General features: G+C 41.9%; 1 protein-coding gene across 9 annotated transcripts in view; it reads right to left on the bottom strand.

The window, feature by feature from the left end:
- LOC132152847 (transcription factor Sox-1a) overlaps window positions 1-21,220 on the bottom strand; it is a 31,218-nt gene extending 9,998 nt beyond the window's left edge. For 3 of the 9 annotated variants that reach the window (XR_009436584.1, XR_009436585.1, XR_009436583.1), the window contains exons 1-2: window positions 16,587-17,936; window positions 12,653-13,080 (exon numbers count right to left, since the gene is read on the bottom strand). Coding sequence is in view for 1 of the 9 variants with exons in the window: in XM_059561775.1 (XP_059417758.1) it covers window positions 16,609-17,619 (1,011 nt within the window). In the remaining 8 variants the exon portion in view is untranslated. Of the gene's footprint in view, window positions 1-10,067; window positions 10,277-11,981; window positions 13,081-16,586; window positions 17,937-19,524; window positions 19,643-20,972 lie in introns of those variants that run through there. The other 6 variants (XR_009436586.1, XR_009436589.1, XR_009436587.1 and 3 more) reach the window with 6 other exon arrangements.
- Window positions 21,221-23,981: the final 2,761 nt, after the last annotated feature.

The following is a 23,981-nucleotide window of genomic DNA, read 5'->3' as shown; positions in this document are numbered from 1 at the left end:
CCGCTTCTGCCGAGGCAGAACGGCGGCTGCACTCGTGGGGTTCGCAAGTCGATCTGGTGGAGGGAATGAAGACGGGCCAGTCCCTATCTCCTTCCACTTCTGCCAGATCCGGCACCCAATCCCTAGAGTCGGAAGCACGCACAGCGGTTCCTTCCACTCAGGGTGAGGGATCGACGCTCCGCCTCTCTTCCTTCGAGAAGGTCGATGTGGAGTCGCTCGATAGGGATTCGCCACCCCACTCGCTACAGTATGAGGAGCTCTTAGAGGTGGTTACTCGCGCGGTGGCCAAATTAAGCATCGATTGGCCCGCCGAAAAGTCAACTGAACCGCAGAGAAGCAAGCTGGATGAACGCTTCCTGCGCGCGAGTCAGCCACCTCCCAGCCGGGGCCTTCCATTCTTTCCCGACCTGCATGAAGAGATCGCCAGGTCGTGGAAATGTCCATTTCTCTGCCCGCCTCTACATCCCCTCGTCTGATTACTACGGAAATGTAGCGGGGATGGGAGAGCACGGTTATAGAGCGATGCCCCGGGTGGAACAGACGCTCGCGAGCTATCTGTCCCCTGGCACGGCATCGTCTCTAAAGGCCCCGGCATTGCCCTCAAAGCCACTAAGAACAACTTGGGCTTTGGTGGGCAAAGGGTATGCGGCTGCAGGTCAGGCTGGTGCGTGTCTGCACACCATGGCGGTGTTACAGGCGTACCAAGCCGACCTGCTTAAGGAGCTAGACGAGGGAGAGGAAATCAAGTCCCATGATATCTCTGAGTTAAGAAGGACTGCTGATCTCTCCCTCCGCGCCACAAAGGAGACCACCCGAGCGATTGGGCGGTCCATGGCAGCTATGGTGGCTGCGGAGAGGCACTTATGGTTGACCCTGTCCGATATGAAAGAGCAGGACATGGTCTGCCTCATGGACGCCCCGATCCAGCCGACTGGCCTGTTCGGCGATGCAGTCAATTCTGTCGTCGACAGGTTCCAGGAGGCCCGCAAACAGGCTGTGGCGTTCCATAAGTTCCTCCCTCGTCGCTCCCTCGGGGCATCTGGGAAGGAGATGCCCCAGCCTCACCCTAGCTTTTCACACCGCGAGGCCCAGAAACAGAGCGTCGCCTCTCGTGCTCCTCCGCGTCGGGAACGAGAGTCTCAGCGACGCTCTAGGCCGAGGTCTTCTAAGCCCAAATTAGATCTAAGGACAGTTATTGAAGCTAAGAAGTCCTCGGCCAAGAAACCCTGACGCCAAGGGCCCGTGGTTTCAGAGGGCAGCCTCCGCTGGGGTAGAACGGCACACACCACAGTCCACGGTGCCCGTCCCACCTCAGTGCCCTCTGGGGGTCGTTCTGCCAACCCTGCCAGTGCTCCAGGGCGCAGCGGCCCCAGGCGAGCATCGCTCTCAGTATCCTCCGCCCATGCGCGTAGCGGGGCTGGGACGCAAGCCGCCCCTGCGGGGGTCTCTTACACCAGAGGTCAGTCTCGAGAGACTGATTCCCTTAGTAGATTATTTAGCAGCGTGGAAACTACTGCCAAATGTATCTCGTTGGGTCCTGCATATAGTAGAAAAAGGCTACCGCATTCAGTTCGGCTCCGTGCTGCCTATATTCAACGGGGTCGTTTACACGATAGTGGGCCCCAGGCAGGGTCTGGTTATGGAACAGGAATGAAAACCCTATTAGAGAAGGGGGCCATCGAGGTGGTCCCTCCTCAGGACAGGGAGTCCGGATTTTACAGCCGGTATTTCATAGTTCCAAAGAAGGATGGGGGGCTGCGTCCGATTATAGACTTGAGGGTCTTAAATTGTTCAGCTATGAGACTGAAGTTCAGAATGCTCACAATCAATCATGTTGTAGCTCAGATCAGGTCCGAGGACTGGTTTGTCACGATAGATCTCAAAGACGCATATTTTCATTTTCATATTTTCATATCTCCATCCTTCCACAACACAGGAAGTTTCTGAGGTTCGCTTTCGGGGGCGAAGCCTACCAATACCGAGTACTTCCCTTTGGCCTCGCACTCTCACCCCGCACGTTCACAAAGTGTGTAGATGCGGCTCTGGCCCCCCTGCACATGCAGGGCATCCGCATTCTCAATTATATCGACGATTGGTTGATCTTAGCTCAGTCAGAGCAGATTGCGGTTCGACATCGAGATGTCGTTCTCGCACATATGGGGGAGCTGGGTTTGAGACTGAACGCCAAGAAGAGTGTACTTTCTCCAGTTCAGAGAACCACCTATCTAGGCGTAGTATGGGATTCGACCGCGATGCAGGCACGATTGTCCCCTGCTCGTATCGAGTCGATCCTCATCTCAGTCAAGAGAGTCAGAGAAGGCCAGTCACTCACTGTCAAACAATTTCAGAGATTGTTGGGTCTGATGGCAGCTGCGTCCAACGTGATACCTCTTGGCCTGCTGTACATGAGACCCCTACAGTGGTGGCTCAAGACCAAGGGATTTCCCCCGAGGGGCAATCCGCTTCGCACTATCAAGGTCACGCGGCGCTGCCTCCGTGCCTTAGACATGTGGAAGAAACCTTGGTTCTTGAATCAGGGCCCGGTGCTGGGAGCTCCTTGTCGCCGTGTGACACTAGCGACAGACGCGTCCCTCACCGGCTGGGGTGTGGTCATGAGTGGCCACCCTGCCCGTGGTCTGTGGAGCGATCGCCATCTAAAATGGCATATCAATTGTCTAGAAATGCTAGCAGTTTATCGTGCACTGAAGCACTTCCTCCCAGACCTGAGAGGTCACCATGTGTTGGTGCGCACCGACAACACATCAGTGGTCTCTTACATCAACCACCAGGGAGGTCTGCGTTCGCGCCCTTTGTACAAGCTGGCGCACCAGATCCTGGTGTGGTCCCAGAGCAAACTCCTCTCATTAAGAGCAGTATATATTCCTGGGAAGTTAAATATGGGAGCAGACATACTGTCGAGGCAGGGGCCGAGGCCCGGGGAATGGAGACTTCACCCACGGGTGGTAGATCAGATATGGAGAGTGTTTGGCAGGACTCAAGTAGACCTTTTTGCGACTCAGGAGACATCACAATGTCCCCTCTGGTTCTCTCTAGTTCATCCAGCTCCTCTGGGACTGGACGCTATGGTACAGACCTGGCCGAGGCTTCGTCTGTACGCTTTCCCCCTATCGCTCTGCTCCCGGGAGTTCTGGCGAGAGTACGCCGGGACGGGGCCCGTCTGCTATTAGTAGCCCCGTTCTGGCCGGGCCGAGTATGGTTCTCAGATCTAGTCTCGCTCCTCGACGGCTCTCCGTGGGAGATACCGATCAGGACAGACCTACTCTCACAGGCGCAGGGCACAGCAGGTACACCCTCGCCCGGAGCTGTGGAAGCTGTGGGTGTGGCCCCTGAGGGGGCACAACTGTTAGCAGCCGGTCTCTCAACTGAGGTTGTTGAGACCCTTCTCCAATCCAGAGCTCCCTCTACGAGGAAACTGTACGCCCTGAAGTGGAAGCTCTTCACTTCATGGTGCAGAGACCGCCAGCTAGACCCAGCAAACTGCCCAGTTGGTACAGTTCTGGAGTTTCTACAGGCTAGGATCTCTGCAGGGTTGACCCACTCTACTCTGAAGGTCTACGTGGCGGCCATTGCGGCCTACCACGCCCTTCTCGACGGTCAGTCTTTGGGAAGACACCCCCTAGTTACACGTTTCCTCCGTGGTGCACTGAGGCTGAGACCTCCAGTACGGTCCCGTATTCCCCCGTGGGACTTGGTTGTGGTGTTAGAGGCAATGTGCAAACCCCCGTTTGAACCTATTCAAGATATCTCAGACAGACATCTCACACTTAAAACCTCTTTTCTGTTGGCTATTACCTCTCTGCGGAGAGTAGGAGATCTTCAGGCCCTCTCTGTGGCCCCTTCTTATCTTGAGTTTGCACCAGGCATGACTAAAGCGTTCATATACCCTCGAGCGGGATATGTTCCCAAGGTTCCCTCTGTTACACCACGACCTGTAGTGCTGCAGGCCTTCTGTCCTCCTCCCTTTCGGGAGCCCGACCAGGCGAAGCTAAATTGTATGTGTCCAGTTCGAGCACTGGACGCATACATCCACAGAGCTGCCCTGTGGAGAAAAACTGACCAATTGCTTGTGTGCTACGGTCCCCCCAAGAGGGGTTCTCCTGCTTCTAAGCAGACTATTAGTCGTTGGATAGTCGAGGCTATCAATGTTACCTACGAGTCCTCTGGTCGTCCCCCGCTGTCGGGAGCCAAGGCTCACTCTACTCGGGGTATGGCGGCCTCTAAGGCCTTCTTAGCAGGTGTATCCATGCTGGACATCTGCAACGCTGCGGGGTGGTCCACGCCCTCTACATTTGTTAGGTTCTATGGCCTAGATATGTCTCTCCAGGCGCTTCTGTCCTCCTGTCCTGAGCTGTGCTCTTCGGATACACACCACAGTCTGGCGGCGTTAGGACTCGTTCCCCAAAGCGCTTTCGACGCAGCTCGAGTTCCTGAAGAGGAACGTCTCTAGGTTACGTATGTTACCCTAGTTCCTCAAGGGAATGAGACGCTGCGTCTCGGAGCCATACCCCCGGCACCCCTGCCGGCGCTTGCTGGTACTCGAAGCTGACGCCAGCTGCGTGGCACGTGCTTTTATAGCTTCCTGGTCGCTTACGTCACCACGTCGGTGACGTCACGCCCTTCCATTGGACTGATTACACACGATATTCAAAGTCGCCTACGCTGGACGCGTTCCCCAAAGCGCTTTCGACGCAGCGTCTCGTTCCCTCGAGGAACTGGGGTTACATACGTAACCTAGAGACGTTTTATGTTTAAACCAAAATATGTCCCCCTCTGAGCTGCATTAAAACAGACTGTTTAAATTAATTTTAAACAGTCTTAGTGTTGTGATTGGTTGGTTGTCCCAGTGCGTTGTTATTGGCGAACAGCTTAGACGGTGTTTCAGTACTATCATGCACCTTGACAAAGCAGCAAGTTCCACCTGATTCGATATAGTAAAGGATCAGTTCACTTTCAAATTATAATTTCCTGATAACTTACTCACTCCCATGTCATCCAAGATGTTAACAAACCTTTTTGATAAAAAAAACATTCCAGGATTATTCTCCTTGTAGTGGACTACCAAAAAGGTCAAAATTAACATTTCAGTGCAGCTTCAAAGGGCTCTACACGATAACAGACGAGGAATAAGGGTCTTATCTAGCGAAACGATCTGTCATTTAAAAAAAATAAAAAATAAATGTATATGCTTTATTAACAGAAATATTTGCCTTGCACTGCTCTGTGATGTGCATCCATGACTTCACATAATACGTAATTACGTTGAAAAGGTCACGCTTGAAGTAGGCGGAAGTAACCGACTCAGTGAGTGTTTATAAATGTGGAGAAGGAGGACCATTCAAAAGTTGTTGAATGTTAAATGACACATATTACATTTTTTTGTAAACAGCTTTTGACTTAGTCTTTGCATGTTCGACTTGGAAGCGCATCGCAGATCAGTGCAAGGCCAGCATTTCTGTTAATAAAGCATATACTTTTTTCTTTAATTTTTTAAGATAATGACTGATCGTTTCACTAAATAAGACCCTTATTCCTCATCTGGTAGAGCCCTTTGAAGCTGCACTGAAACTGTCATTTTGACCTTCAACCGTTAGCCGTTGAAGTCCATTATAAGGAGAATAATCCAGGAATGTTTTCATCAAAAACCTTAATCTCTTTTTGACTGAAGAAAGAAAGACATAAACAGTGGCTGTAGAAACACATTTTTAAACTGTTTAGCATTATGGTTTTTATGCAGCATGTGATAGTGTGTTATTCTGCAAGAAAATCCTTTTATTTCTGAGAACACTATTTGTTCAATTTATACCACAGCAGAAAATGGTCAGTTATGAACTCCACATATCTTGCAGAAGTCCTTTTCACACCCTAAAATGACCTTACACTTCCCAATATTCCAACCCAAATCATCACCCACTGCCTCCTTGCTGATGTTGCAGTCTCATTGGAATAGGATGGCCATTCATCAACTATCAGAGATCCATTTATCTGGACCATCCATTGTACTGAAGCATTCGAAAGTGAATAAAACTATTTAAAAACAAGTCTTCATGTGTTTCAACAGCCACTGTGCAGGTTTCTCTTCGTGAGGTTTAGTTAGCAGTGACTGAAACACAGCTTTACACTCAATTGCAAGTCTGCATGGAGAGGATCTTGAGACTCCGGCAGCTTCAGACACCTGTCTGCAGCTCAACAGTATAATCTCTATTTGCTTTTAGAAAAATATTGTATGTTTTGATGCCTTTTGCAAGACATTGCATTGTTTCATATTTTTCATCTTCAGAAAGATCTTTCTTCCCCACCATATTTCATGAGAACTGTGACTTGCTTAATAATGTGGAACAACCTCTTTAAGTAGAGTTTCCATTTACCTAAGAACACCTGGCAAACTATTGACCAAACCAGTCTGAGATTTATACCAGTTACCTGAAATTATGTGAAAAACAACACAAACAAAAATCTGACTCTTTATTGTACCAAAATCCTATTGATATGTCACTTGCATAATTTTATATATATATAGGCGCTGTTGGAGTGGTAGCGATCTAAGATTCCCTGGTAATGGCTGTACACAAAGCAGAGCCGCTCACAAACGCTGCCTATCAAATCATTATATATAAATATAAAATTAATAATAATAACAATAACAATGAATAAAAATAATAATAATAATAATTTCTGCAGCCATGATATTAAAATTCAAGACTAATTCACCACTGGTTTCCTCTAGATCTCCCTGGGTATAATGGTGCTTTTCAATTAATGAGCAAAATAGGTAATCATAACTTGTTGTTACTTGGTACTATTTTGATCTACAGTACAATGAAAATTACACACCCATGACAAAAACATGAATTTTGAATCAGTTCTGTTTATTTATTTTTTATTTATTTATTTTTTTAAACTTCTGTTTCTAATAAGTAACTAAGAGCATTAGGGGTGTGAGTGTATGTTGTAGAACAAAATGTCAAAATATCATCATATTATATTAACCACAGACTTGATTTTACTCATGAATTGAAAAACCCATTAGGGGAATCTCAGGGGACCCAGTGGTGAATTAAACCAAATTTACACTGCAAAGGTGGCACAGAGGCACTTCTAAAGTGGCATTCAGGCATCTTTATACTGATTATAACATATAAAAAGCAATTATATATCTGATAGGGACTGAGGTGGGTCTGAGCAGGCATAAGTCTTAGTGCTTTTGAGGCATTGCGTCTTTACACTGAATTTTGAGCAGGCATGAACAGCCTTAGCTTGGCTCTGTAAAGATTTCTTTAGTCTTCCAGGTTTTGACGTCATGGGTGCAGCACTCTATATCATTGTTTTTAATGTATTTGTGATCAAATAAATGCAGTTTTGGTGAGCATCTTTCACACACACAAAAATAAATAAATAAACGTTGGAACTAGTGTATTTAGATCAAAAGGTGGGAAATTGTTTTGATTCAAACTGAATGCAATTTCAAAGGGCATCAATAGTGTCAGTACCTAAGGTCGTTGTTACAAATGGACCCTCTTTAGCTGTGATTTTGGTTATCATTGAAAGCTATATTTCAGTGACCCTTGTAAAAAGGATCATGTGTCCATCACAATGATATTGTAATCTAGTCCATCTAAATGGCAGAGTCTGTTGATCACTCACTGTAAGGGTTGTCAAAGGTCAGCTGCAGTAAGAGCTATCAGTGACATCCAGAGGAAACTGAGTCGTTGTTTCTTATGGTCACCTCCTGACCCCTCATTAACCCTATCTCCTCTACTTAAAATAAACACCAAACTGTGTGTGTGTTTGCCAGTATTTTTGATTGAAAGAGACATCTGTGTATTGCGTTCACTAAAAGATTTCTCGCTTAACAGTGTAAAAGGATTGGCTTTTTTGGCAGAGGCCTCAGGTATTGGCTCTGCGACTCAGAGAGAAATAACAGCTTTTATATATAAAATAACAGCAGAGAAATACTGCCACATTAGAAACAGAGGAATCACAGCAATTTAAACAGCTTCGCTGCTCAGCTTAAATAAATCCATCAGCCATAAAGTCATCACTGTGTTTAAGGTTACTCTTCACAGAAACTGCATTACTCTCTTTTTTTCTGCAAACACATCAGAGGTGCAGGGTCAGAGTAATACGCATACTCACAAGGAGCTGACTGAAACAGAGACCAGCATGTGCATGAATCATTGCAGTAATATCTCAAAATACACAGCTCACACTTTCACTGAGAGTTTGGCCACAATGCATGTTTGTGTTGTGAGTACTGGCAGATTATTCTGAAGATGAATTACTTTTTATTATTGCTTTAAAAGTTAAAAAAGATTGCATGCAGGGAAAGTTAAAAGTCATCCACTGATTTTTTTTTTTTTAGTTTGAATTACTCTTTCTGAAAACAGTGTGTGAATGCAGAGACTGAATTCTGTTTATTAGGGCCAGATCATTCAAATCCAATTAACGTGTGTGAATGGCAATATAATATGACCAGTTTATACTCCAGATATTTTTTAAATTCTGTTCAGACTGATCTTTTAATTGCATGAAAACATAAGACAGAAGTTTAAAGGTTTAAACTTTAAATATTGTATACAAACTCACATTTGAGCTTCCATGTTTAATTATTAATAATAAATTAAATATAGAATAAATTATTTAATAAAATACAATATTTAAAACTTTTAATGTATGTAGTCAGGTACAGAGTCCAAGCATACAGCATGTGTCTAATTCTGTATTTTAATGCAAAATCATTAATATTTCTGGTGTCACCAAGTCCAAAACCTATTCAAGTTTCCCACCAATGTACCACATAATGTAGCATTTTAATAAACAGTATACTTTTTGTTAACTGCTTATCATGTCTTAGAAAGTAATAAAAAAATTAAAATACCATTTTAACTCTATTTTGATGTTGATTAAAGTATAATGAGAGTATCATGACATGACATGAGCATATTGTTACAACCCATTCACCCCAATATTCAATAAACACACACTCACACACTGAAAGGTGGCTGGTCATTCTGATTAATCTGAAGGTTGAGCTCAATCTAAATGTGTTTTAAGTGCTAGAGGAAAGTAACCACTAGGGCTAAAAAAACCTTTGTATATGAACATAGGGAGTCCATCTATATGTAAGAGCTGAAACAATTAGAGGGAAAGCTGCTTATTATTCACAATATGAGTGCCACCTTACTCACACCAGGGGCTTGTCACTGCAGACCACAAACTAACCGCAAAGCACTCAAAAAAAAAAACACAATCTATATGTTTACTTCTAACATTGAGCACAATGCACTGCAAAACAAGGAATTTTATTTTGGTAGATGTTTTGAGTAGGAAAGATATCTGTGAGTTTTATTTACTTTGTAACTTGAGTATATGAGCCTGAGTCGTGCTGTGGGGGGATCTCATTAAAGCTTGCTATAGAGCTGATCTGATCCAGAGCATGATCTGAGCCATACAGGCCATGTTTTCAGTAGTAAGCATGAAAGGTGCACTGAAGCTAGTACAGACACACATAAGGTTTTTTCAGTGTAAGAGGCAGATCAAAAAAATTATTCAACAAATTTCTGCCAGGAACCTATGCATGCATAAAAATTAGTCTCTATAATGCATGTAAGCAGACACTAGAAAAAATAGGGAAGTGAGAGAGAATGAGGGACAGGGAAATAGACAGGGGGCGGCAGCAGCAAAGAAGCAGTTGTACAGCAGACAAAAGAGGACACAGAAGCGGGAAGTAAGTTGCTGAGCTAGAGCGCCCAGTGCTGTGAAAACGAGGCAAAAAGCCCCATCCCATTACAATGTCATTTCAGCCCAGCACAGTCTTTAAGTAATAACACTCAGTGGGGTGTGTCATTATCACCCATAACCCCTCTGCCCCCAATCCGTCACACAGTCCTCAGGGCAGGTACTTCAACTGTCACCGACTGTCCACGCAGACTCCATCCACTCCTACAGCTTTAGCCCAAGCTGCTGTGCACGCTTCCATATCCTTGTTTGTCTTGATTAAAAAAGGGGCCCATATACAGCCAAGAGCAACAAAATCAATGACCAATCCATAAACATCAACTTCTTTTATTGTTGTTTCTTTCTGTCTCTCGCTCCATCTTTCAGATGTAAAAGCAACACAATCAGACGCAGTCAAAGTTTATCCCATCACATAATACAGATGCACAGTGGGACTCCAGCAGCGGTAAAACACAAACAAATCTCAGGCCTATTTTCTGACCCCTGCTGAGAGGAAGGGCACCTTGTGAGATGGGTCAAACTAGATGCAAGAAAAAAATAATTTACAGTTAAAGTTGTCATTCTTTTTGTATATTTGCTACAAGTTGTTTTCTAGGTGCAGCTGATCTCAGACTGAAAAATGGGAGAAAGACAAACAAAAACAATGGCTAATCAGAACCAAATAGGGTTGTAAAATGACACAGTAAATCGAGTTTTCAAATAACTAAAATCATTATGGTGGCATAAACGAATTCAAATCTGTCTTTGTGATAGAATACCTATTATGCACCAAGTGATATTCTTATTAATTTGTGTTCAAATCTTCATTCGATATGACAGGCAGGACGAACATATTCATATTCTTTATTGGATTTGTCCAAAAACCCGAAGCACTAACTTTGACCAATTTTTTATTTAAACAACTCACACGAGAGTCGTGCAGAGGTGAGGCTACTCGAAGTATAAAGAGGCGGAAAGAAAGAAATGCAGAGCGCACATTAGAAAATGCATTACTATTAAGAAGGCTACTAATAAACTTATTAACTTACATTTATTAAAAGATTGTTCGCTTGTGCTATAGAGAACGTATGCGGATATGCGTTTGAGTCGCGTTCATTTCAGGACCTGGACAGCTCCTCAAAAACTTCAGAGCGCGTCTCATTTATCTCTTCAGTTGTATGATATGCCACAAAACTATGGTTTCTGGTATAAAATGACAACTTTTATAGGAAAATCGTGAGTAGGCCTATTCCAAATTCCCTTCCTGTTCGCACAGACTTCAGCTTACAGTAGCGTTGTGTCAGAAATAAAGGAAGATTGTATTGGGAGAGAATAGTAGCATTGCAGCTGCGCTGAGCTGTGAAATTCGCCGAACAATTGGGATCACTGTTCGTCTTCCTCTCGCCTTTCCCCTCAATTAGAATAGTCCGTTGAGGCTGATTGACTACCATAGCCGGGCCGGGTAAGTGCTTTTGTCCTCTAATCATATGAGGACAGCAGGGGTGACAGGACACAGGTGAGGCCAAGACTGGAATAGATTTATAGGAGCCTATATTTATAAGGCTAAGCATGGGAACTGAAACATGCCTACATCTCAGAGGCCTACATCTCAGAGACCTTTGGCATTTGTATAATTCAGAAATCAAAGCCAATATAGTCTTGATCTATAGACTGCCGCAATATGGTTACTTCCGAGAGCCCAAAACCCAAGCAACAGGACAATCGCGGGACACGGGAGAAACTGATTGTGAATGGGTGTTAGCGCCCCGCTGATCTCAATTAGCCCTTGTTGACTTCGCGGAGGATTAAATTAGCCGTATAAAGTAAGACTGAGCCCTCACTTAAACTGAGGAAATGTTGACACTAGACTGTCCATATGTGCATGGTATTTTGAGGCTACATTCAAAATATTTCATATTTAATAAATAATTATTTGATTAATTAACTTTGATTGTGAACAGTGGTATTAATATAAAGTTGTAAAATCAAGTCGAACACTAATAAAAATGAGGAAAACTCCAATAAATCTCTTTCTACTAACTACTAACAACCACACAAATGATAAATGTAGTTGTATGGGATGTTGACAGGAAGAAAGACAAACACTGATCTCTGAACTGAGTACAACTTACAACAGCATATGGCAATAAATTCAAGCTCACTCTTCACAGCAGTGCTAAAACTTTAACATGACAATCTCTTTTTAATTCCCAGCAGAGCTAGAAACACAAACAAGCTTCCTTGGAAGAACACAATTTCAAAACTACTCGTTCCAATCAGGCCCATGTAAAGACGACAGGAAACTGAAAATGCTGACAAAAATGACCACCAAGTAAACTTCTTACAAATTCTGAAATTATTACTACCTGTTTTTAATTATATATGTAAAGTGAACGAGCATAGCCTATAGCCTATCTAGAAGAGAAAAGACAGTGGGCATAATTTAATTCAGTAAGCAAAACCATTAAAAAGTCTCATATCGCCTACAAGTCAGTCACCATTGGGTTAAATTGAGCAAAAACTACGAGTTATTAAACTTCTGAGAGGCAACAGGAAGCAGTGGAAATACTGTAGGCAGATGCGTCGCCGCGCCCTGATTATTATTCCCGCCTGTCGCTTTGCTGTAATGAGCGCGCGGCCGACTGTTGGCGCGCTGATTACCGGTCCTTGGGGATCCTGTGTTTTTCTTGAGTAATTGATAGTTAGACTCCGCTCTAATTAAATACGCCGTCTGCTTCATTGATGTAGATTTTTCGCACCAGGGGAAATGAATTGGGCACGGTGAAGGAGAGCAGGTCTTTACGTTTTATGAATCGTCGTGAACCCCGAACCCCCCATCTTACGAGAAACTAGACTGGATTCAGAATGCATATGGCAAAAATGAAGACAGAAATGTGTGCTAAAAGTAGCTAACTACAGGCATTTTAGTTCACTGTCTTGGGGAGACTGGGCATCGTTTTAATAAGCCTTCGGAAAGTTTCTCCTCCCTTCCCTTTTCACGCAAGGGAGAGGGCATTTGAGGTGTTCTTTTCCCACCAGATCCCTGGCCGCTTCCCGGGACGCTTTGCTTTTTGTGTGGGCTCCCGGGTTGTCTTGCTCTGTCATATAACTCTGAAGGGTTGCCCCGGTTTCCCGCACACCTGCGTGGCTGCCCGGTCTCTTCAGGAATTCACTGGGGCTTGTAATCAGCTTTGTGGAGCCATTGAGTGCACGGCTCAGTGAAACTTCCCAACCTCACAGCGCGCTGGACCGCTGAATGGGAGTCACAGCGTGGGGCACCTCTCCAAGCTGCGGGCCTGCCAAATTCCAGCAGAGTCTCTCACAATCATCCTTACACAGACCTCTCTGCCGAACACGAGGACGAGAGAAAGAGAGAGGGATAGGAAGAGAGACAGAGAAAGACAAAACAGACTGTTAAGGCACGGAAGGCTAGTTTATTAAACAAGCAGTTTGCTTCATAAGCGCCTTGAAAATTCATATAGCCTTGCGTTGGTCAGCTAGCATTTTTTCTTAGATAAAGCAGTCTAGACTTTTTTGAACAGCAGTCGTTTTATAATGGTAATTGGATTCTCAGTGATGAACAACAACACGAGAAAACTGTGAAAAGCAATCCCACGGGTGCATCAACAAATTAGTCCACTGAATTAGCCTACTGTTTGCGCTTCCGAGAAATAATGACGCAATTCAGACAAAAATCGTATTCAAATTTATAGGGTTGAATCTGATTAACATGCGACAATACCCGAGCCCCTGGTCTGTATCTGTCGCGGGTAAAAGAGACTGTTGGTCACGGTGGGGAACAAATAATTTATAATTAGCTGAAAGACAGTAACATTATTTTGGTAAATGAAAGTTTGAACAAAGTTGCTTTTTCGTGGCGTTCTGCATACATGCTTAAATTACTGCTCCGGAATCACAGGCTGCAGAAATTACGGCGCAGCATCTCTCCTCTTGCAAGGGCGCAGGATTAAGAGGCAGCAAGATTGTTAAACATGTCAACGTGTAATTGCACGATAAGGCCCTCGCGAGGAATTTATTGGCCCAGTTGCTATTTCTATTCCTCCCTAATCTCGTTCAGCACATTCGTTCCGTGCAATCTGTCTCCTAATCTTCTGTGACAGAGCGGCGACCAATAGCAGTGTACCGGGTTTTTTGGAGAAGGGAGAAAATATGCAGAGGCGTGATAAAGTGATGCTAATTATCCCCATTTAGGACAGCGAGTGCAAGAGATCGGGAGTTTTCGTACGAGCCAGCAGTGTTGATGGTTTCCCAGCACAGAATATATCGGTGGCTATAGATAAGGGTATCGCACGTTGAGACGATTTATTGGTTCGAGTCCACCGCCACCCCTCCCACCTCGAGCTCCATCCCATCCTTTTCAATCATCCCACCCCGCGTGTCTTCCCCTCTTTTGGCGGGGTAGTAAATTATTTTGGTTAAATTTACCAGAACGCTTCTCTTTAACCTGGCAAGTGCCGTGACTTGGTTCTCCGCCTCTCTATTTTCAGCGCTAATCCGTGTAGTTTTTTCGTCTGCAGATAAATGCAAATGGATTCTGAGTGGACCTTCTCATGTTGTGTCGTTAGTGGAGTGTGTTCACAATTATGGGCAGTTAAATATACGATTTCATGAATATATATATATATATATATATATATATATATATATATATATATATATATGGCGGAAAAAACCCTAAAAAATTCCTATAATGGAAGAAAATTTTATTTAAGGTCATGCTGCAAGACCAAGATCGTTCAATTTATGATGTACCCTATATTACAGTTCTAACACTCCTGAGCCTGTTCTGCTTTATACTTATTTTAAGTGTGTGAAGTGGCACTTGCAGACTTGAAGGCCTCACATGCGCATCCCAACAAGAAAAAGGACGTCTGGTGCCATAGTGTGTTGCGGCACTTCTGACACTTGTTGCTAAACTAACCCCAGAGAGACAGCAGGTAACTGTAATAACCTTTGACTTTCTGTCCCAGAGGTCAGCGTCTTTTGTGTGTTCAGCCACAAAGGTCTTATAACGACTCAATTCTTCACATGCAGGGAATCACGAATAAATGACACAAAACAAACTAAATCGTAAATAACATAGCCTACGAAATAACACTTATCAAATAATCATAGATTGTTAATTCAGAACAGAAATATGTAGATTTGATTAATCGGTGGACCTACTCAAATTTCTACTTCTATTTCCTGTTAATTAAATCTACTTTTAAGAGAGAAACGTGGGCTTTTCATTACACCAAATAATGGGAACATCTCGAGTGAAAAACTCGCTACATTGATGATGTTTTTAAACACACAGGTGTGCTGTCTAACAGGTGAATTACTTTTCAAAGTTGTTACTAACAAAATACACAAGTAATCACGTAGTAATTAGTAATTTACTCTTGTGGTTAAAAAAATCAGGCTAACTATAGAGGTAAAAACGTCAGTTAAACAAAATGTGAACTGAACTGTAAATATTTTTGTGATGGACAAAATGACAGTTAATCCAATTTCAGGTCACTAAACATTAAGCAAGTGGTCAAACCAGCCCTTGCCTAAATGATACGCATTTAGTTTGTGTCCATGCTTCAAGTACTCAGAATTATGCACCTTAAGTACCAAACAAAGTCTACAATGGAATAAGTAAAGGTGAACTGAGTACAGAGCTACGACCTAATTAAGTAAACAAACAATTCAAATTATAAATAAATATAGACCTGAAGTCTTGTATCTTAAGTAGCATTTAAGTATCCTGATATTTCATTAATGCAATACGATATTAAGTTTGTTAACGCATCTTCGCGTTTTTTGAATGATAATTTATGTATTATTAGTGTAGGCAATCGGCTGATTGTAAAATGTTATTGCGAAAAAAAAGCTTAAAAAGGAGTCACACATTTAAAGCACATTTTAAAAAGAACATTTAAAAACAACATTAAAGGACTACAGGCCTATATAATTCCCCCTATCTAATGCATATTAATTGTAAGAAATTGTTCAAGTTTCTAAGACGTGTAAGCTAAAGTGTGACCTATTTAGAAATACATTTTCAATGTTTTGATACTTTCAAAGATCTCATTAGCAGCACGTTCATGCTTATAAAATACACATAAAATATAAAGGTCTTAAAACAAAATAAATCAATATCTTCTGACTGATATTTTGTCTTCAATCAACGAAGAGAAAGTGTCCATTAGATAGAGTGGTCAATCAAACACGTATTAAATGACAAAGTCTGATGAATTGGATAATAAAACTAACACCAATTTAGAGCAGAGTAACTTTTTCTCCAATTTTATTTAGACCATGAATCAACGCAAGGTTACGATTAAAACTGGCAGGAATGCATGTCATAAATTATGTACAGCAGCAGTGACGTGCCAGTCTTTTGAAATATTAAAACTTATTCACAATTTACAAGAAATATTACAACATAAATCTGGTACATTAATTCACGTGTACAAACGTTTTGGTAAATGTAATAAGCAGAAAACTCTATATGGGCTCTCAAAAACATTTCATTGCGTTATTCTAGATTTTTGTTATTATCAATTCAAGTCAATTTGCACAGAAACTTAAATATTTAAAGAATAACAGTATGTCGCATATTGGCCAGAAACGCTGTTGAATCATTTTTAAAGAATTCATATTTAAACAATGTTTTCCTAAAAGTGATACATTTGATAAGATCTCAGTTTCTCTCCGAAATGCAATCGAAACAATATTTACCTTTAATTTACAAGAACATCATAAAACATTCTGTACAAAAGTAGTTCAAAGACAATCTAAAAAAAAAAAAAAAAAAATTGGGTAAATATTTTGGTGGAGTGTTTCTGAATGCGCGTTACCCGTCACTTTCCATCAGCTGTTTCAAATATGCGTCAATGGGACAGTTCCGTTTACTCCGGCGGTTGTGCTCTGATAGTGCTGCGGTAAGGCGTGCAGTCTGCTCTGCACTGACGGATCCCCGGACTCACCGGTCGGTAAATACATACTAATCATCTCTCTCAAGTCTCCGGGGCAGGGGCCTCGTGAGTGTGTGGTAACCGGAGGGCTTATATTGGGTTCGGACTTGACGAGCGAGCTCAGCGTTCCGATGGCTGCAGAAGAAGCGACGCTGGAGTTCTGATGCTGCGTGTACGATATCCCACCGTAGCCAGACGGAGAGGCGCTCATGTAGCTCTGGGAGTTTGAGATGGGGCTGTACTGAAGAGCAGTCATATCGTAGCGGTGCATGGGCTGAGGGTTGTGCGGGTGATGGTGATGAGCGTGGTGATGGTGAGACCCACTACCTGGGTGCTGGCTGTAAGCAAGCTGTGCCTCCTGCATCATCGCAGCCGCTGCTGCCGCGGCGGCCACCTGACCGGAGTAAGTGCCGTTCGCCCAGCCGTTCATGTGTGCATAGCCAGCGCCGGCTGAGCCTCCGTGACCCCCAGGACTCTCCAATCTCTGGCCGACCCCTGCAGGACTCATCCCAACCCCAGCACCCGCACCGCCAAGCAAGCCGCCAGCCAACGAATACTTGTCCTTTTTAAGCAGGGTCTTGGTTTTGCGCCTCGGTCTGTATTTGTAATCCGGATGCTCCTTCATGTGCATTGCTCGCAATCGCTTCGCCTCATCAATAAAGGGCCGCTTTTCAGCCTCTGACATCACCTTCCACTCGGCACCGAGTCTTTTGCTAATTTCAGAGTTGTGCATTTTGGGGTTCTCCTGGGCCATTTTTCTGCGCTGGCCCCGGGACCAGACCATGAAAGCGTTCATGGGTCTTTTTACGCGGTCTTGGTTGGCTTTGCTCCCCGAATTTGGACCCGTTTGCCCCGGATTCGTGTTGGTCTGGGGTCCCGGGGAATGCAGGTCCGTTTCCATCATCATGCTATACATTCAAGTGGCTTAGAAGTACTCAGCTAGCAGAGAAAAAGCATGAACTTTCTGCGCTCTCTAGTCCGCTTGAAGCAGGTGCCTCACAAACCAGTGGAGTTCCGGTGAAATGTGGAATTCAGCTTATTCCCAACCGTTTGCTGTTAGTTTCGGGGTCTCCTGTAGCCTGTTTAGTGTAGTGTCCGACTGCCGTTTCACATCCACATTAATTGAACGTGGGTTTGAGTTACTTTTCCTAATGGAGTTGAAGAGTTAGTTAAAGCGGTGGCCATATGATGCGTTTTGACAGCGATTAAAATGAGCGAGCAGCCAATGGCGTTCCAGTGAAGAGCGATTTGCATGGAGCTCGGTCATGTGACGTAGACAACGAGGAAAGAACTAGGCGGGGTGCACAAAGGGTCAACACCGCCCCCTCTAAAGTAGAGTAAATACTGAGGTAGCAGTTTGAGCCTCTTCAATGGTTGCTATAAATGACCAGGAGACAAATGGTAGATTTTATCCATTTAGATGACATTACAAGATGCGATCTAATTCTTTATAATAACTGTAATGGCTCCAATGCTCCTGTCGTGACGTCTTGCCAAATCTTTGTGCGTAAAGGGTAGCCAACTACTTGTCAGATATGCATGCTTGAATGACTGATTACAAAACAGTTAAAGGGAAAAAAAATCAGTCGAAATGAATTTTTCATAAGTGCACTTTCTAAAATAGGATGTCAAAAACGTCAGTAGGCTAAAAACGACCGTAATTTCATTTTGCATTCGATTCACATCTTTTTTTGCCAAAGAAAATCACCACACATAATTCCCTTCATAAGAACTTTATAATAAGTTATTCTTTGAGTGAAATAATATTAAATCACACAATATTTTAAGAGGTAAACAACACTATTTTAAATAGAGGTTTCTAAATCGAGGACACTGCCGTCTGGTGGTGCACTGCTAAGATTTTGAAACGCGTAAATTTGATGACTTTAAATTGGTATAGGCTGGAAAACTCTGAAAGTCTAAAGTTTATCCAAATAAAAAGACAACAAATGGAAGGCAAACATGAAGGTGATGTCTAAATGAAAATCAGACTTGTTATTTTTATTTAACTAGAGCAAGGATAATTGTACAATATTTACATTTTCACATGTGAGCCAATCGTATGACCGATCGAGAAAATTGTTCATGAAAGACTAGACAAATATATTCTTGACCTGGACCGCAAAATTATCATTTTGCCATCAAGTTTGATTCCAATACGCATAAAATATATAACTTGAATACATACCCTGTAGGAATGTTATCATATTTTTGAAATGTTACAAGAACGATTTACTAAATCAAATAAACAAAAACATGTTTTAAGATAAGGGCTTTTCATTGCCCACGTAACAATAGTTTAGATATGGTCATTTACCCAGTGATGGTGTCTAGCCAATCTTTTAATGTTGATAAAATTATTATTTTCTTTTATACGTATTTTAATTAAAAATACATTATTTTGAAAAAAGCAATAATTTTATTAAACATAGGCTACTTAAGATGGCACATTAATATGAAAGTTTTTTTATGTGTTTTGTTTCAAATATGCCCACACCAAAGCAAGCTCCACCAGCACTGAGCAATAATATGACCAATAATTATATAATGCTATTAATTTTAGTAGATAGTATAAAACTTATTTGACTGGTTTTTATTTAAAAATGTGCCATACAAGCCTACCATAAAATGTCAATTTGAATTTAATTCAAAATGTTGTCATAATTCAAAATAATAGTTCAAAATATTTTGTTATTTTTGTGTTAATGATTAAGCAGATTTAATAACAATAATAATAATAATAATAATAATAATAATAATAAATTCTATTCCTTCGGATGAGAGTGCTAAACCACATTGTGACCCTCTTGGAACAACGTACCTTGTCAGTTCTTATTTTGCTCCAGTGTCGCGCTCTTCACAGGGTCTTTGTTTTGCGCGCGCTCGGGGCAATAGGGCTCTGTTAGCACACGTGCGAGAGCCGGGGTTACAGCAGTTATCTAAAACACAGACGATTGTAACATAAATAAAAAATAAAAAAAAAAAAATAAAAAGAAGAAGAAATTTGAAAAAGAAAGAAGAAGGCCTAAAAGTAAAATTAAAGTAAAAGTTTAATAGTAGTAGTTACAGGTGCTTGCGACAGTCCAGTTCACAAAACATTATAAGTAGGTGATGAGGGATCGAACAAGGGGACGGGAATATAACCTGCTCTATGCAGTTTAAGATCCCAAAATAACAATAAGCGAAATGTGAACTGATAATTAAAATAATCCAATTTAATAAAAAGTAAAATTTTTCATATTTGTGGTCCAGGTCTTCTTTTGACTATGAGCTTTCAGTGTTTGTATAACTGTTCATTACTATGGCTATTTCACTGCAAAATTGAAGCGTGCTAAACTTGTTTGTTGCTGTAGACTTGTTTAACCTAATTTGAACGTTTAAGTCCTTTGTGTGGCTTTACTTTACTTAACAAGGGCTGTGGTAAGACGATGGCTTAGACGCTTGAAAATGATATCCTGTTAAACAAACGATAGTGACAGTCTGATGATCAAATGTCCAACTAAAAGTTATATTCCTCGTATCACTCAACCTAAGTTATTTTAATTTAATTATAATTATTAACTTATAAACAGGCAAAAAAAAAAACTGGGACAATACGTTTAATCAACATTAGATAGATAGATAGATAGATAGATAGATAGATAGATAGATAGATAGATAGATAGATAGATAGATAGATAGATAGATAGATAACAAACAAACACTGGCTCACATATTTTGATATAGATATTAAATTAATTTAATTAAATAGCATACTGAATTCAAACTTTTACAATTAAATTAAATTATATATATATATATATATATATATATATATATATATATATATATATATATATATATATATATATATATATATATATACGGAGGAGTGAGTATGTTTGCCCTTGCAGGTTTTCTTTTAAAGCTGCAAATGTAAAAAAAAAAAAAAAACTGCATGGCTAACTTCCATCAAGAATCCACGAGTAACGTTACAGACAGCACATCATGCAAACCAGTTAGCTCAGTAAAACTGACCGATGCTCTCTGTTAACAGGCTTTATGGCGCAGTTCGTACTTACGCACCGAACTTCTGTCTTGCCGTTAACCAGTTAGTCAGACGACGTCGTCTCAATATATCACGCTTCCAGACGAGAATATTAACTTCCAATTTATTAAAATGTCCAAAAGTAAGCCTTTCCCCATAAGAGAAATACATATCAATCTAAATCTTTTTTTTAATTCTTACTGCACTGTCCTTCATCTGCAGTAATGTAAAATCGTCCTTACCGGTTCTATCGCTGTCCTAACCCAGCCAAAGCCACTCGCCAGACTGCCATCCTTGCTAAAATCTACGCTTAGTGTGCCAAGGCCAGCTATACCCAGCTCCCAGTCCCACCACTCACTACAGACTGAGAGAGAGACAAGAACATGAAATTTATTATAGACTCTAAAGACAATTTAAAGTTATTGTTTCTCCCGGCGAAAGGGTTCCTTCTTACATAATAAAGCCCCTTTTGTGTGACGCGGAACAATACAAAACAAGTATTCTAATAAATAGCCACTTTTTTGTTCCCTCTCGAGGATGAATGCAATTGAGCAGTTGGGTTTGAAAGCAGCTGCTCGCGCATTCAGGAGAAGGGGGCGGAGCCCTGGCGCGAGGCGTCTCTCCTCCTTGGAAACGAACTTGAAGAACGGACCCGGCGGCAGCATTACGGAAAAACGCTGTGCAACCTTCACTCCGACATCAGCACAAAAGTCTGCCCCCGTCGCCCCCTGCTGCACGGCTCTGAAGAGCATTGTGCTCAATAACTTTAATTAACCCGGTCATTCTCACTCTCCCTAAACATGTGATTCGTCAGAATTCAAGGACATTCATAAAAGAAAGCATATGAGCTACTCATGGCTAGCGCTGAAAAAAACAAAAAACAGCCAATTCCCTACACACACACACACACACACACAAATAATAATAATAATGAATAAATGCAGACTACTGCAGCCTATAATACATTTTACAGAGTTTTTACAAAGATTTTATTTTGTCTGCTGTGCAAACATTCTTGAATTAAAATGATCCCATATAATGATCCCAGTCTCCAAACTTTTTCAGGCCTCTTGGTGAATAGAGAAGCAGAGACACCCTGTTACAGCCTATAAAAACATGTATTACATGTCTTAGTACATTAAAATAACAATTGATGTACTGTCATATATGTGTACATTTTAATTTGACATTAAAATGGTTTGACATATGATCGACAGCTCATTGTAGACCTCTGTTCTTATACCTAAACTGGAAAAATACATAATAAAATATAAAAATAATAAATTATTATTCCCCTAAACACTTGTTCATTATGACTAAAGGTGTTAAAATACAGTACACATTCAATAACTGTATGATATAAGCAATAAACATGTTTTTAAAAGCCTTCGGGTGCCATTCAAGGCAGCGGCTGCAGCAGCTTGCCACCACATGGTTCTGACAGGTTTCCACAGAGTGGAAAGCTGTTGTGTCGTAGTTTAGATGAACTCACACTGCCATCTGATGGCACACATACATTGCCTTCGGTCCTGTGATGAGCACACTCTCTCAATGCTCAGGGCATCCTTTCAGTCTCCTTCCGGCCATTAAAATTCTAAACTTTTCAAAACCACTGCAATGCTTGTTCATGTAGGATGAAGTATGGGGAATCAGTAAGGCTCACACATAACATATATGTGAGTTCTGCATGTGCAAGATAACATTTAAATTGCTATTCCACATACCCACTTAACCTGACTGCAAATACTATCTCACTACTCCAACAACATGAAGCATGAAAAGTTTTCCATCGGCTGCAAATATCTAATAGAATTTTGTTCCAAGCAGGTTCTCCCCCAGCTTCAAGTTAAATGCAGTAATGACCACTTTAGGGATATTATCAATGATTGAAAGGAATATACTCTAGACCAGGGGTGTCAAACTCAATTCCTGGAGGGCCGGAGCTCTGCTGAGTTTTGTTCTGACACAGAAACCATGTAGTTTTCAAATAAGCCTGGATCACTTGATTGATGTGATCAGGTGTGTTTAATGAGGGTTGAATATAAACTGTTCAGGGCTCTGGCCCTCCAGGAATTGAGTTTGACACCCCTCTAGACAGTCTAGATTTTATCATATGCCTCATGATACCCAATGAAAAGAAAGCCAGTCACAGCAATCTCTAGGAGAGTCAAACCATCACGCTCAGACACAGAGTCAGTTCACAAATCAGTTTGATTCCGTATACTCAGTCAAATTAATTTCTCCCTCATACATATCAAACACGGGATGAACTTCAACATGTTTAACTACTTATATTTACACAGATTTAACAAAACAACTTAAAAAAAGGGGAATGAAAATATTGTATACCATTACGCTCTAGTATAAAATAAACAGTGTTATGAAAAGTAATTACATGGCAACAGGCACTGATTAGGTTTATCAATGTCTAACTAATTTTACATCAAAATGTGTTTTAGAGCTCGGTGGTGAGGGAAAGCGCTATCCAGTGTCATAGTGTGTGCAGTGTCTTCGCCGAATCATTAGCCCCAAACAGAGACTTGTTGAGCCCCATCATCAGCACGACTCTGAGCTCCATCAGTGCACAGTTCATTAATCTCTCACCATGGCTTTCTGGCTGCCAGTGGTTAAACACCCCTCTCGGAGTATAGCTCTCCTTCACCAGGATACCGCTGTGTTAATTTCCTCTCTCTATTAGCACAGCGCGGTTAATCAGGTTTCCTCTCCCCAGTGGCGGCATGAGCAGGAGAGCCACGAGCAGTTGTCGATCCTGTCTGTGTTGCTTACGGTGGCAATCTGTCTCCCAACTTCACCACTGCAGGATAATGGAGGACTCATATGCAGCTGATTCTGCCACTGCCATTGTGTCCAATCTGTTGCATTAAACACTTGGCACGCATAATTACAAATAATCCTGCCTTTTTTCCCTCTGCCACAGCTCTTCCCAGGCTCTCTCGCCCTCCTGTGTAAACAAACACAGTAACCCTTTACTAGCAGGCCTCATTAGTATTTGTCGATATCTCACTGCTGGATAGAATTATTTGCTTGTTTTAGGCAATTATGGTCTCATTATGAGGATTAGTTTGAGTGAAGTCACGTATGTTTGCCGATCATTTAGTTTAATCGAAAGGTAACTCAATTCATCAAGTTTTATCTGTGTTAATTTAACTCCCAGGGCAAACTCGATCTGCTTGAATTGCTTTACAAGGTTATGCTGAAGCCATTCGATTACTGGAAAAATAGTAGTATGA

Source organism: Carassius carassius, chromosome 11 (genome assembly GCF_963082965.1).
Source record: "Carassius carassius chromosome 11, fCarCar2.1, whole genome shotgun sequence".
Taxonomy (NCBI): Eukaryota; Metazoa; Chordata; class Actinopteri; order Cypriniformes; family Cyprinidae; genus Carassius; species Carassius carassius.
This window is presented reverse-complemented; position numbering and strand designations above follow the sequence as displayed.